This window comes from Solea senegalensis, linkage group LG7 (genome assembly GCF_019176455.1).
Source record: "Solea senegalensis isolate Sse05_10M linkage group LG7, IFAPA_SoseM_1, whole genome shotgun sequence".
NCBI lineage: Eukaryota > Metazoa > Chordata > Actinopteri > Pleuronectiformes > Soleidae > Solea > Solea senegalensis.
In genome coordinates, this window is record NC_058027.1 from 22569486 (window position 1) to 22584377 (window position 14892).

Below are 14892 nucleotides of genomic sequence, written 5' to 3' on the forward strand. Positions count from 1 at the left end.
CACACACACACACACACACACAGATCAGGATCATTGAATGACTGGTGAAAATATGCATCATCAGAAGACATTCACGTGGAGATATCATTCTTTCATTTTGTAATTCATGGAAAACACACACACACACAAAGATAAGCACGCACACACACACAGTGAGGAGAGAGCAACTCACACACACACACACACACACACACACACACACACACACACACACACACACAGGGAGGAAACGAGTGTGGTGAAACAAAATAGTGAACGATTGGTGAAAATATGCACGATCACATAGAGACATCATCCGTTCACTTTGTAATTCATGGAAAAACTCACACACACACACACACTCTCACACACGTGCACAAATCACAGGCCACATTTTACAAAATGTGAACAGGCTGCATAAGTATTGTATATTAAACCAGGTGTGGCTTCTGTTATCACAAACAAAGACGTTATTTATGGCCCCTGAGTCTTTGAAATGGGAAAAGCACAGATCATAATTCACCGTGCCGAATACTTTGTGTGCGATTCATTGAGTGGAAATTATGTTCAAATGACACCTTTTGGGATCGCTGTCCATCAAAAAATATTGCTCGTTCACACTCAATTTGGAGTTTTTGATGAAAAACATATGAAACTTGTGTCTGACGATGTCAGATTTCATATGTGGGCCAGTGCACGTCTCAGTCTCTGTGGTTTTATCAACTTATCTGTGACAACTCCTTTCTACAGTACAAGCAGAAATCATGCACCAAAATGAAGACTCTGACCCGTTTCCTCCTTAAATTTGTGGATTTCTTTTGTTCCTGAGAATAATGTTTCTGATTCAGCCATTATTAAATCACACAGTACACATTTTAAGAAATGCAGCACAAAGAAACCCTTAAGTGTGCACTGCAGTCCTCTCTACTCTCTTCTAATTCAACTTCAAAAACCATCTCAGGACAAAGTCAAAAAGAAAAGTGGGAAACTTATTGAAGACGATAACATACATTTATTACATATCATTTAATTGTATGAAATGGAAAAGAAAAGAAAAAAACGAGCACATATGAACATCACATATGGTTAGTGAGTGAAATAATTTTGCACAGCAAAATATATATATATATATTTTTAATATATATATACTATATATATATATATATATATATATAAGATGAAAGATGAATTAACATATTTTCAAGATTTGTTGGGCGGATGGTGCCCCCTCATTTTTTCTTTTATTATACATGCAGGGTATCAATCCCTGGCGATCTAACAATGTCCAGACATTATCGATTATAATAATTGTTATTGCTTTGAGAATAATGAGCTCGCTCAAGACAAAACAACAGTGTGTGTGTGTGTGTGTGTGTGTGTCTGCCTCCCCCCGCATTGATAATAAAGTATCAATACGTTACGATGAAAACGCAACACGTTCCAAACTGAGATGTGTGCAGATGAATAGAACTCTTCGGGAATTATTATTATCATTTTCAGTTTGATGAGGAAACACATGGCAGTTGTTTTTTTTTTGTTAGTTTTTTTTCTTTAACTTTGATTTTACAGACTGACGATGAGACACGAGGAAACGTGTGTGGCGGAAGATGTGTTTGAAGCACATGCTGCAGAGAAGCGCTGTTTATACACTCACTTTGGCGCACAGCCAATATATCTATAAAAAAAATGACATTTGTGCAGCAAATTGCCCTTCGCTTAAACCTGTAACACGTGACTTTTTGCAACTCAGATGATAAAAAAAATTACTTAAATTACGCTTTTAAAAAAGAAATGTTGACAAATGCACAATGGAATAATCTTTAAATAACAATATAAGCTTTAAGCAACAGTCTAAACTTCCAGGAAATTGACTGGTGGTGATTTTCCTCATAAGTCTTTTTTTGGTCCCCCCACGCACACACTTTAACAGCATGATCCCCGCTCATCGACTTCCACCTGGAACGGGGGGGATATTGCGCATTCACGGCAGCCCATAATGATGACAGGCTATGGTGGTGCTGAAATGCACTTGTATAGATTTACGGGGAGGGGGTGAGGGTGAAGGAGGAGGGGAAGGAAAGTCTTGTCACTTTTTTGTTTCTGTCCCAAAAAAGTGAGGAGGCCATAAATGAAGGATATGAATGTCATGCTGGAGTCATCCGACAAAAAGGACATCTTCAAGCACAGAAAGGAAGAAAAAAAAACAACAACCATACATGTCCAGCATGCAGGGCGTCTCAATAACACATCTCTTTTTTAAAAAAACAAAACAAAAAAAAAACATAAAAACAACAATCAACAGTTCATAATGGATACAAGTCTTTTTGTTGTTGCTCAACACAAAACAAGCAAAAAAAAACGCATGAGATGATGTGGAGTCAAAACGGCTGCAGGCTCGCAATCCTCCAAGTTTGTCAGACACAAGAATAAACAAAAAAAAATAAACGAAAAAAAACATGTCGGTGGATGATGCAGTTTGACAATAATCTGTACATTTGAGTTCAAAGTAAAATGATGAGGGGGAGAAAATAAAAATGAAGTTCGGATGAGTATACTGGGTGCTGGCGTTCATGCACACGTCGTATACTGACTGACTGACTGCTGCGTAAAAGTTGGATCAACTTTCCAAAAGAAATATCATATTTTACGCAGACACCGCAGATCTAATGGAGAGCGGTGCAAACCCTTCAGAGACACGGCTTTGCGGAGCTTATATCGTGAGTGTGGCAGCGTATAGAAAAAAAAGAAAAGTTTTCTCAATATGCCTCCCCGAAATTAAATATATTAGATGTTTCCAATTCTTAACAGTCGCAGACTTAAGCAATCTTTAAAATAAATTTAAGAAAAAAAAAGTATAAAATAAAAAAAAAAGAAGTTTACAAATGAGTTCTTGGTCTAGTGGACTTTGTGTCAAATAAAAACATGTTTGAATGAAAACTTTTTAAAGCGGGGGTGAGTGAGTAACGCAACCGATATTCTTTCTTTTATTTGTTTTTTTGTTTTTTTTTCTAACTCACATGAAAAACTCCGGGGATGAAGGGTTGTTGTCACTGCTGGATCCATTTTCTCTGAAGCCGTTGCTGATGAGCTTCTCATACTTTTCTTTGTACGCGTCCCTCTCCCGGACCAGCCTGGAGATCTCCTGCTTTAGGTGCTCGACCTGCTGCAGGAGTTGCGTCTTCTCTCCCTCCAGGACGTGCCGCTGCTGGACCCGCTTGAAGCGGCAGGACTGCGCGTAGCCTCTGTTCTTTAGGGTCCTCCTCTTCTGTTTCAATCTGATCACCTCTTCTTTGCTGACCCCCCGTAGCTGCCGGTTGAGCTCCCGCACCGACATGGACACCAGCTGGTCGTCAGAAAACCGGTCATCTAAGCGCATGTGTGGGTGACTTGTGCCCGAAGTGCCGTTGCTCTGGACGCCGGGCGCCTGGTGGTGGCCGTTGTTGTGGTGGTGGTGGTGATGGTGGTGGTGCTGCCCTCCGTTCTGAGCCGCTGCCGCAGCGATGACTGCCGACACCACCGCCGCGGCGGAGCCCATCTCTTCCCCAGCCATGGTGCCTCCTGCTCCGGCTGCGCCAGCGAACTGCTGGCTCCGGGCGTAGCCATCGAAGGACTGGAGCTGGTGACTGCTGTTGATCAGCGCCTCGACTGCGTCTTCGGGGCTGAAGCCCAGCGCCTCTGGATTGAGCTGCTGTTGATAACCGGACATCCAGTAGAAATCCTCTATGTGTGTCTTCTGCTCGCTCCCCGAGCCCGGACTGGGCGCCGAGAAGCTTGGGGAAGGGGGCACCGAGCTGCAAGGCGTGCTCATCGGGGTGGAAGACAAGGATCCCCCGGTGATAAGGCGACTGCACTGGCTGATGTTGCGATCGGGCTCCACCGGCTCCTTTTTCACTTCAAACTTCATCAGATCGAAGTCATTAACATATTCCATGGCCAGGGGACTGGTGGGCAGGTCGGAGTTGCTCATTGCCAGCTCTGATGCCATCCTCTTGCTGCTGCTGACAGTCCTCCAAATGGGGTGAAGAGCAGCTGTCAAACTCGGCTGGTTGGGGAAAACGTGAGCCAGTTTGATTTTTGTTAAAAAAAAAAAAAAAGCGTTTGTCTCGAGAGTGAAAAATGAAGGGTTTTTCTGCGTCCTGGTTTTTGCAGCCGCTCACTTGCAGGCGCGAGCGTGGAGGAGTTTTTCACACACAGACACAGCAGTGCCGCGCGCACGAGGAGCGGAGTCCGTTTTCAGCATGTGAAACTCGCTCTTGTCTCTCAAACATTTAACACTTTGCGGGTTGTTTTGGGTTTTTTTTGTCCTTCATGGAGACATTGCGCACGCGGAGCGGGGAGAAGAGCACGAGAGTGACGGGAGTGAATGCAGCCGCACACGTTGCACAGCCGCTGACTGGTGGGGCCGATTTTTTAGAGGGATCACACACAGCAGATGAGTTTAAGTGCACTGACGTCAGGCTGGAATGGGAAATTGACTCGGACGAAGAGCCAATCGGGTCGCACTCCGCCACAGCTAATTAACATATTAGTAACCTACGGAAACAAAACTTTTTTTCCCCCCAACTGTCAAAGGCCGTCAGCTGACTGTCAGCTGCACACAACAGCTCTCTGACTGTGGGTTATAATATACAGGCTCGTAAGTTTTATACCGAGCAATAATGAGTTTAATTCCTCTTTTATAACGTTTGAATGGAGTGAAGAAGCATGCAGTCCTATAAATGCAACACATTTAGGGATAGATAGATAGACAGACAGACAGACAGACAGACAGAGAGATAGATAGATACATAGATACATAGATAGATAGACAGACACTATTTGCATATGTAAGCTCCTTAATTACATATTTATTGTCTTTTTTTAATATTTCGACTACATCTTATTACATGTACTTTCTTCTTGACATCCCTTGACATATCCCTCTGTACAAATAACTACAAAATAGTACTTTAAACACTTTTGTGGTACAATAACGAATCCAGAAGTAATCCAGCATCATAGATACCAACCTGTTATTATGTTAAAAATTATATAATTTTAAATTATAATTCTACACATTAGGGATGATGATGATGATGATGATGATGAGAGGTAACTTACAAAGACCTCAGATCAAAAACATGACAGGTGGACAGAGGAGGTTCATCATGCCATTGGCACCATTATAAAACTCAACACTGCCACCTTTTGGTCGTGCCAGAGCATGGGATTCCCCTTTGAGTCAGTAACATAAGCCATATACACACATTTCAAAGAAACTTTCTTCTAAAGGGATTTTTTTTTCCCCTCACTTTAAACACTCACTTTGCACATAAGCAATATCACTGTTTTTTCTTTTACTTTGTTAAGGGAATGCCACCGACCGCTCCCTGTGACTGTCCGCCGTGTCACTCGTGAAAAACAGACCTTCACTTCGCCGTGTGTCAGTGGAAGTGAATGCCAGTGAACCCAGTGATCCAAGCTGATATTATGTTGTACAGCCATAAAAATCACTTTATCTGCGCAGTGGCCCAGGCCGTCACAGTGGAGTCATATAAAGCACTCTTGTACTTTGCACTTTATCTCAGTTCAGAGGTCTGCTACTTTTAATTGATCTGTGTACAATAATAACATTGTCTGGGTATTCCTGCCTCCACTGTGTGTGTCCTGTCTAGTTAAGTGGTTGTAATGGTTCAAGCAGCGCTGTGTAAAAAAAAAAAAGGGATATTTTGATTTAGCTGGTGGGCAGAGAGACAGAGACCACTGTGGTTCTTTTTACACATTCTATTCCACAACTTTGCAAAGGCATCACGGCGTCGTCGTGCAGAGTTTCAGCAAACCTGCTAAATTATTTTCATGCATTATGAATTCTTCCACGAGGATGACATTAGTCTGGGAGTTTTACCCCCTGAAATTTTGACTCCCTCACTGTGCAGCAGAGTGTAATCAACTGATGACATGTGACAGTTTACTCATTCAATAATAACACAATTTAGACGGGGGGAGAAAAGGTGATGTAAGCTATAAGGCCGGGACTCACTGGCCAGTCAGAGTGATCCGCGTGATGATTTTCTGTGGCTGATTTTTGACAAGTTGCTGACCAATAACACATTTTTCCTGTGACAAAAACCTATAATTTCCACCCACCCCCCTCTCTCCAAGTGCATGATCTCATCTGTGTGTGTGTAACAAATAATGTGTATCCTGGATGCTCACTATTTAACGATAGGCCAAAGAAGTCACGTTCCTGCTGCCAGGAGCGACGGAGAGCGATCCAGACAGTCGGCCCGTATGTTTTCATAGCCACTAGGAGTTCGACACTTCGCTGCGGTCGTCCATATCGCTGTAGCTCAGTTTGTGCCTTGATAGTTTTGTCTGTTTGAAATCGAGGTGGAATATTCTCACACACGGTTTTGCTCAAACCTGAAAACGGCATAGTTTGTTTTTAGTACGTTGGAGAATATTTGGCTTAGAATAAATGAATAGGATAAACAGAAAGTATGTTTTTTGAGTTGCCTTCAGGGCAGACAATTAAAGCATGTCTTTACAATGTAATGACAATGAGATGAAACCTTGTATGAATCATACCGGCCATCTTATATGCTTAAAAATATCATCGTCATTAATACTATGTCAGTAGCAGTGAAATAATTGTCATATACTGCATGTAATAACAATTTTTTGGGTATTTTATTTACAAATCGGGGCCAGCATTCTGCTCATGAAAAACACTAATAGAAGTTAACGATAATTATCCATGGCAGCGTTTTTTTTTATGTACTAACGGCATAAATAGATTCACTTGCTCGCGAAGATAGCACAACACCTTCCATGTGGTTGAAACAAAGTCAGATAAAAATCCTATTGTTACTATTTCCATTCTGTCGGCGTATCATCTGTTTGGGCTTACCTGTTCACTGGAAGGCACAGCAGTGGCCCGTTCCCTGGGGTACGGCCACAGCAGAGCGAGACTAATACACAAACGAAGCTAGAGCTCATTAGTCATGACAGAAGAAAGTGGCGGACCTAATTTTGCTGCTTTTGTTCCACTGAAGTTATTGATGATGTAGAGCTGGGGTGGGTGGGGGGGGGAGGGATCTATGTGGAGAGAGATGAGGGGAATCTATCAGAAGAGGAAGGATGGAGTCCGTGTGACGAGGAGCAACGCAGATGATGTGAACCGATCCAGTTTCTCATGACATTGTGGTCAGTTTAAAACAGGAGCGTGTGTGGTGGACAACGCTCAGGTGTCTTCTGTCACGGATGTTTAGCACAGTTAATGCAAACTTTTTGCACTGTGATGCACATTCTTATTGTTATTAAACCTCTCTAAAATAGGCCGTTAACCCCTTGGAGATTACAGAGCACATTATGTACATTTCTTTTGTCGTGATGCACCAATTGTGAAATTCTGGGTCAATACTGATACCAATGTTGTGGTCGCTTTACTTTCATTATATGACGAAATCGTTAGAAAATGTAGCTTAACTGGTTTAAAGTCTGTTTGAATGATCACACCTTTATGAAATAACCTTTAATACTACACACGAAACATTGATATTTCATGTGTTTGTTCAGTGTACCACAAAATCAGTGATGTCTGTGTCAGCAAATGTCTTCTCATCAGCTGAAAGGCAGCAAATTGAAAAGCTGTGATTCCTATTCTGAGCCAATTTTAACTCTGCATTGACACAATAAGAAGACTTCTGGTTTTGTTTTGAAATGGTGCGAGCAGGCGAAAATGTTGATCCCCGACTCAACTCCCCCCCCCTTTTTTTTGGCAGCCTCTTGTCTCTTTATTGACATAATACACTCAAGGCCCTTTCAAAGCAATCAGGTACCTAAACATTGCACGCTCTGTGATAAGTCTGTGAGAGCTCAGGGTTGCGCTGCTATGTGGAAAATCAGAAAAGTGTTGATTGATTTTCTGCACCACATATGAAGAGTTTCCATAAGTCCCGGACTCTGCCGTCTTCGCTGAAGGAAATATCCACTGCACATACCATTATGGTATGGCAAAGACTCCACATGCAACATCCGTTATACTGACGTCTTGTCTATAGTGGCACTTAACTTATTTAAAGTTTTTAAGATGTGCAAGTCATCAGGGGATGGATTTTCCTTTAGAGTATTAGCATTCATATCTGTCTGAACTCTTTCTGGGGAGCAGTGGAGGCGGCTCAGTGGAAAGAGCAGAGGTCAGTGAGTCACTTTTATGTCTATTAGACTGTGTGTGTTTGCGGTTGCTCAGTTCCAGACAGGGCTTGATAAGGCCATCTAATCGGCCTCTTTGCATTCCAACACGTTTGTAAGTCGCCCCTAACCTGAGCCTGTTATTGTGTCCGTGTCAGAATGTCAGAATTAGTGAATACCTGAAAGCGGATAGTGCCTGCAAATACACATGCAGCTAAAAAGTCACAAAGCTTTTTTTATTTTCTTTGAACACTTTTTCTTTTTAAAAACCTGAAACGGAGGAGACAACAAAACTACCCGTGCTTTACATCTACTAGCTGGAATTGCTCTAGGGCAGTGCAATTTCATCAACAGTTTAGTGAGAACAATAAAGCTGGAATATCAATTTTCACCCCACCAGCAGAATGCGGGCACAGCCATGTCATAATTACCTTAATCCATTAGTCAGAAGGAGGGTGAGGCTGAGAAGGGTGCGATAGAGGACAGAGCAGACAAAACAAGGTCAGGAGGAGAGCAGATCTCTAGTCTTAGGTGGATTCTGGACGCCCTCTCTGACACTGGCGGAAAGTATTTGGGAGCCTACAGCGAGTGGGCTTTGTGTGATGGGAGAACTCTGGCACATGACCCTGCGTGAGCCACTATAAGTGCTGTGGGTTGACGCATGGCAAGGGACCAGCAGTAAACCAGTGAATGTGTTGCAGTGCTGTGAACAGCAGCCCCTCTCAGAGTCACATGGGCTCACGGTGACACAGAGTTTTGAGGTTGAATCTCTCCCATTCATTCGCCGTCCACTTCCAACTTGAATATTTGTCAAGTGAAATAACGTGGTCGCTAATTAATACTGCGTGGCCCATGAATGTTGGCCACTCTATTCACCACATGCGGAGTAATCGAAGAAGTCTGGTCAATATTGCAAAGGGGGTTGGCAGAGCAGCCTGCATATTAGCCATAATTACATTCACATGAGCAGAATGTATTGGTTTACTGTCACGTGCATAGTTAATGTGTATAGCATTTTATTGATGTATTAATTGTTAGATAGCTTTGCAGGGTTTGGGCTTCAACACAACTTAGATATTCCTCTTTAATTTTATGTGCATGGTGTGACTTGATAAATGCAGTACGTCCACTCCAATGATACCTTTCCTACATAACTAAACTGAGGTATACTTCATTTAAAGAATGCAGGCAATTCTGAAAGAGCCATGTTTTGTAATAGGAAACATTTTAAACATATCTTATTTCATTGACACTTTTAGTGAGTAGATAATATCTAATTCTACACCGGGGACCAAGTTTACCACGTTAAATTTAGCAAGGATACTGGCCAGCAATAGACGGTGAATACATTCATAACAATGCATCCACCTCCTTTTAGTTATTTACACAGAGCTGGTATGACTTACAGCACTATCTGCAGGAGTTGTCACCTTCTTCTCAAGTCTCTGGCATGTCTCTAGCCCCCACCCTCAGCCTCTCGTATGCCCTTGAGCTACTGTAGCCCGGAGCTGACACTGACAATAAAGTTATAATTTTCACAATCACAGAGTTTGCAAACTAATTAGAGAAGCGAAAACATACTTATTAGCCTCCGTGCTGAGATGTCTCATAGCACTCCAGCCCTCTATTTCTGAGAAAATAATAGTATTAGTGGTGGAATATAGCACACAGCTGTTACATCATGCTTGAATCATTGACCATATTATATAAAAAGTTTTCCAGTGGGCCGGATGAGGTCAACCAGGAAATTTACTGAATCGCCACCAGGGGGTGACTCCTCTGGTTTCAAAAAGAGACTAGTTTGAAGGGAAGTCTATGGGAATATGAGTCTATTTCTTTATTTATAATGTCTGTAAACATGTTCTCAATTTTAGACGTTGTGACTTTCTGTAGATAATGTAGATAATAAAACACGGCACATATATAGCGTATACACCAGTGTGATTGACAGCTGATATTGTCCAGTAGGTGCCTAGTTGCACGTGGCATCTTTGAATTTCCGGTTGCAAAATCTCGACATGGTGCCAGTCTCGAGTGACGTCATTACTGGTTGCCACGTGGCTTCTATCTCCATGTAAATAAACACCTCAAATCACATGTCGTTTAATGATTTGTTTTGTTGCTCTTTAACTTCTATGGCGTTTTCTCATGCACTCATCAGCCGTTGCGTAGTTATTACACTGATTGTAATGAGACATCAGCCCATTGTGTTCGACACAGTGTTTGTCAAATCTGCCAATATTGACTATTGACTTAGTGAGGAAAGACACGCAGGAGCAGAGGCTGTCTGTTACGCCAAAGCCACATTTTGATGAGTGTTGTTCCCTTCCACTTATGTGAAAGAATATAGAAAAGTCTATTTGTCTTTCAGCTGCCCTCATATGGGTCACAAGAGCAGATTTTTCTCATCTGCATTTGATTCGTTTTTATACATTTAGGGTGAAGTGTCTTGCCCAGGGACACATCAGTGGTGTGTGAACCCCCTGACCTTCGTTGGAAGAGGCCTTGTTGTGCCACTGATCCACCACTGCCCCATAGATTTAGACTAAAACCTAATAAAATGTCTTTTTATCAGACAGATGCAGCTCAGTGACTGAAGATGAATGGATATTTGTGCATGGACGACCAAGCTGCTCTGGTGTCTCATAATCCTCTGAACATGGACGTCTGCAGTCAAGATGCTCGTCATCGTCCCCACATAATGAGTAAGTGTAAACACACAAATAGACACAATGACACAAACCCTCCCACAAACAGAAGGACACGCGTGCGCATGCTCGTAGACTAATGAGGGATTTTCTGACCTTTCTTCGTGTACCCCTGGAGAATATTGATGAATCCCCTTTTAAAAATAACTCTCGCCTTGTAGGGTCATTAAATGATTTACAGTTATTTCACCAACACGTAATTATTACATTTATTATGTTGGACTGTACGGTGTTGGGCCATTGAAGTAGAAGGTGGACCTTTTAATGTGCCATGGAGGCGACCAAAAATGTTATTCATTTATTTACTGTGGCTGTATTTTATTCAAGTTTGTTTTTTATTAAACTAAACCTGAAGCACGGCAAAGTCTGAGTTGTAAAAAAAACAAAGTTATTGAATGAGAAACCTCAAAATTTCAACCATGGGTTTGGACTAATCTTATTTAAATTTCCCATAATATCCTGCCGTTTTAAAACTCACGTCATGATTTGCAACCATTTCTAATTGTAGGATTTGTGTTGACATTTATTGTCATACGCTCTAATGCTCGATGACAAAACCCTTGAAACGTGAGTGGATGAATTTTGGCCCCTCTCGGATCATTCCCATTATCCATGTCATAATTGAACGCGGTGAGCTAAGTATTCACAGGTATAATGTCACATTTGCTCTTATGGAGAAAAAAAGAGACTAATTACCACATTTAAATTTCAAGGCGACTGAATTACCTTAACAAATCATGTCATTGGCCCAAAAGTTTGCATCACTTGCTTCACTGTGCGATCCAAAGCAGTAACAGTATTATAAGGGGCTTTGTGTGTGTGTGTGTTGAATCATGCAGTCTGGATCTGTTTCTAATAATGATATCTTCTCAGCTAAGCTGGTTAAAATGTCATCTGACTGTGATTGTGAGCATGGCCCTTCAAACACTCCCAGCGGGTGAGGTGCTTAATGTTTATGTGAGCCCTGTGTTCAGCACACGGCATTAAAAACCCAACCGAAGCCCAAATGAAGATGATTTAAACCAACTCATTTGAGGAACATTTAATTACCATTGGAGCGTAATTGAATGTTTCTCTGAAGTGCTGAGTGATTCCTAATGAAATGAGGAGGACGGGGGAGATACTGATGAGGCTGAGCGCGGAAGCCGATAGTCAGGTCTATTCTCAGCCTACAGCATGGATAAAAAGATCAGAGAAGCAGCTGCTGGACAAACGAATCCATCCTCGCTAAATTATCCTCAAAATGGCAAAAAAAACGGCTTAGTGGCAGTGCAGGTTATTGAGTCCCCAATGGCTTTAGTTTATTTTTAAAGGTTTATTCAATGAGTCTCTACACACATTTGCTGGTGTGCATGAACAATAGGAATTCCCAAAGTGCAACGCTAATGATTTAAGAAAAAAAAAAAAGTTGGAAGTAACCTGCTATATTCTAGCGACTTTATTAATATTGAAAAGAGATATGTTCAATGTCCCGAGCCTCTGCGAGCATGAGCACAACAACAAGCCACTGCATTTCACTTGTGGCTTGTTTCCATCATGGTATAATCCGGTTTTGGTACAATACGGAAGAGTTTGGAATGGTAAAGCCTTGGGTCAGGCAATGGGAATGGTTGGGGCCGGTCATAAAATATGTATCGTACCAAGCCGTGTCACTTGGTGGAAGCACGGTTTGTACATGTCACTATAGATAACTGATTCAGAAAAACCGAACATTTTGTTAATCCACTTAAATAGCAGCAGAAGAAAACTCGGTTGGTTTTCAATTCCATGTTAACAAGAAACAGTTTGTACACCAGCCTCGGTTTGGGTTTGGTTTACAATGGCCCTGCCATTGTAGGGAGCATATTTCATGGCCTTTGGAAATTCCCACATCCTCACACCTGTACCATCTATTAGAGGGAATCTCAATCGCCTGCTCCTCTCTAAGTGTATATTTGTGTGTGTGCGCCTTTGACAGGAAACACGTGTATGCAGGTAAATATGTGTCGCTCTCTACGAGTGGTGGAGGCAGAATATGACCTACTCATGGCCCCTTCAGTGTCAGTAAGCCCAAAGGCCTCAAGGCAGAGGAGGCTGAACAAATCTACCTATTAGCTTCTTTGGAGGTCAGAGTAAACTGTCAAAACAAAAATAACGATGGAGTACTTTATGTTCTCATTGACTCCTTCCTTCCTTTCTGCCTCTGTTGAACTTGCCTGAGAGAGCACTCTGCGGGTCTCCGTTTGTCCGTGTTGTGTTTCTAACGAGGCTTCGACATAAAGAAGCAAACGGAAGCTGGTTGGTTAAATGCTAGTGACGCTATTATAAGGTTAAACCCAGAGTATACAAGCCCGCGGTCTGTATGTTGAGAGCATTTCCTGCAGAACAATGAGTCTCCAGGCTTGTCTGACAGACACAGGGACATAGGGGAGACTGGGGAGAGTGGGACTGAGGGGGAGAGACAACCAGAAAGAGAGAACGAGTCGGATCGTTGCAACTACCCTGATAACGTTCATATTTCTGGAATTGCATTATAACATAATAAGGGAATGTGTGGTGAGCGCTACAGGTCAATATGGTAATTATGTCAGATCATCTTGATAAACTTTGTATTATGGTATGTACATAGTGACGTCATCACATGATAAAATCAAGATGGTATAATCTGGCTTATTAAATGTAGGATTAATACTTTTCACATAGTTAGTTATTATTATTAGTTATATTAGTTATTAGTATAATTGCAAAACTTATTTTTTACATTTCAAAAAAATAAATACATGAAATAAATGCTAAAGTTAAAAAGCATCATATGTAATGCAGTATACTTCAAGAGCTTTCCTAAACATAGCATGCTTTGCTGTGTTCACTCCACTTAAAGTCATCTAATGTCTCAACATGTGCGTGCTTTCCAAACACAGAAAATGCAAAATAAATCAAATGAAACTTCAAATGAAATGCACCTCTAACCTTGTATAACATTTTTTGCACGTATCATTTAAGAGGACTAACACCTGAGCCGGCCGTCCTACCCAAGCATACTGTATAACATTACCATTGGTTATGAAACATCAGGGAAACATGGCAAGCTGGGTCAGGCACATGAAGACACTAAGCAGAGGTTTGCATATACAGTGAGCATAAAACATTAAACACAACAACACAGTTTTGAAGCCAACCCCCAATGAATGTTCTGTGGAGATTAAAAGACTAATATCAGCATTATTTGATACTTTTCTTTCTTATTAAAGGCAGTCTCTCTGTTGTAGTTAAAATAAAGAACGGCTCCATTATCAGTTAATGCTACACTGGTAGTATGCTAGATATATAACTTCTCAACACACACACACACACACACACACACTGGTGAACATTTAGACACAAGTATACTAGGCATTGTGCTCTAAGAATTGGGCTAATGTTCAATATAGACATCACATGGCTGTTGTACATTCAGACCAGACACTGAAATGCACTTAAATTGACTAATAAAAGCTCATCTAATCTAAATTGTGGTTTGTGACTCCAGAGTTCTGGTGTTGGAGCGCACATGGACAATGACACCCAGTAGTCAGAACACATCCTCTAACCAGGCTGACATTCCAAACAGCAATTACAGCACCGGGCCCACCAATCCAGACCAAAACACCTACTTACAAACACAATGGGCATCACTGTTCACACACAAGGGCAACCCTCTTTGGACCCACTTCATTCTTCTGTCCCCGCTCCCTCCCTCCCTCCCTCTGCTATTGGCCAGTATTAATCTTAACTCATTCATTAGGAAAATTCTCAAGTCATTACATGTTCTCACATTAATGTTATTGCCATGACAACAGGTCAGATTTGGGTCGCAAGTCACTTGGATAGTGAAAGGTATTTATTATTATTGTATGGTAACAGATAAGGCAGAAATCATTGTAACTTAAGTGTTTGCCATTCATATGTGCTTAGACACTGTCTCGCTTTTCCAGCAACTCCCAGACATAATTTTGTGAATTTTCTTGAAGACGTAGAGCTAAAAACAATCATCACGGGTGTTCAAATGCTTGTA

The 14892-nt window shown here is 41.6% G+C and overlaps 1 protein-coding gene and 1 long non-coding RNA gene across 3 annotated transcripts in view; one reads left to right on the forward strand and one right to left on the reverse strand.

Annotated features, from left to right (window-relative positions):
• The window catches only part of mafa (v-maf avian musculoaponeurotic fibrosarcoma oncogene homolog a (paralog a)), a 72192-nt gene extending 67730 nt beyond the window's left edge, over nucleotides 1-4462 (reverse strand). The window contains exon 1 of the mRNA XM_044030874.1: nucleotides 2997-4462. Coding sequence (XP_043886809.1) covers nucleotides 2997-3964 — 968 coding nt within the window. The 5' untranslated portion in view covers nucleotides 3965-4462. The remainder of the gene's footprint in view (nucleotides 1-2996) is intronic.
• LOC122772668 overlaps nucleotides 1-14892 on the forward strand; it is a 217753-nt gene that overhangs the window by 91440 nt on the left and 111421 nt on the right. For both annotated transcript variants that reach the window (XR_006360792.1, XR_006360793.1), the window contains one exon: nucleotides 10727-10856. This is a non-coding gene — a long non-coding RNA (uncharacterized LOC122772668). The remainder of the gene's footprint in view (nucleotides 1-10726; nucleotides 10857-14892) is intronic.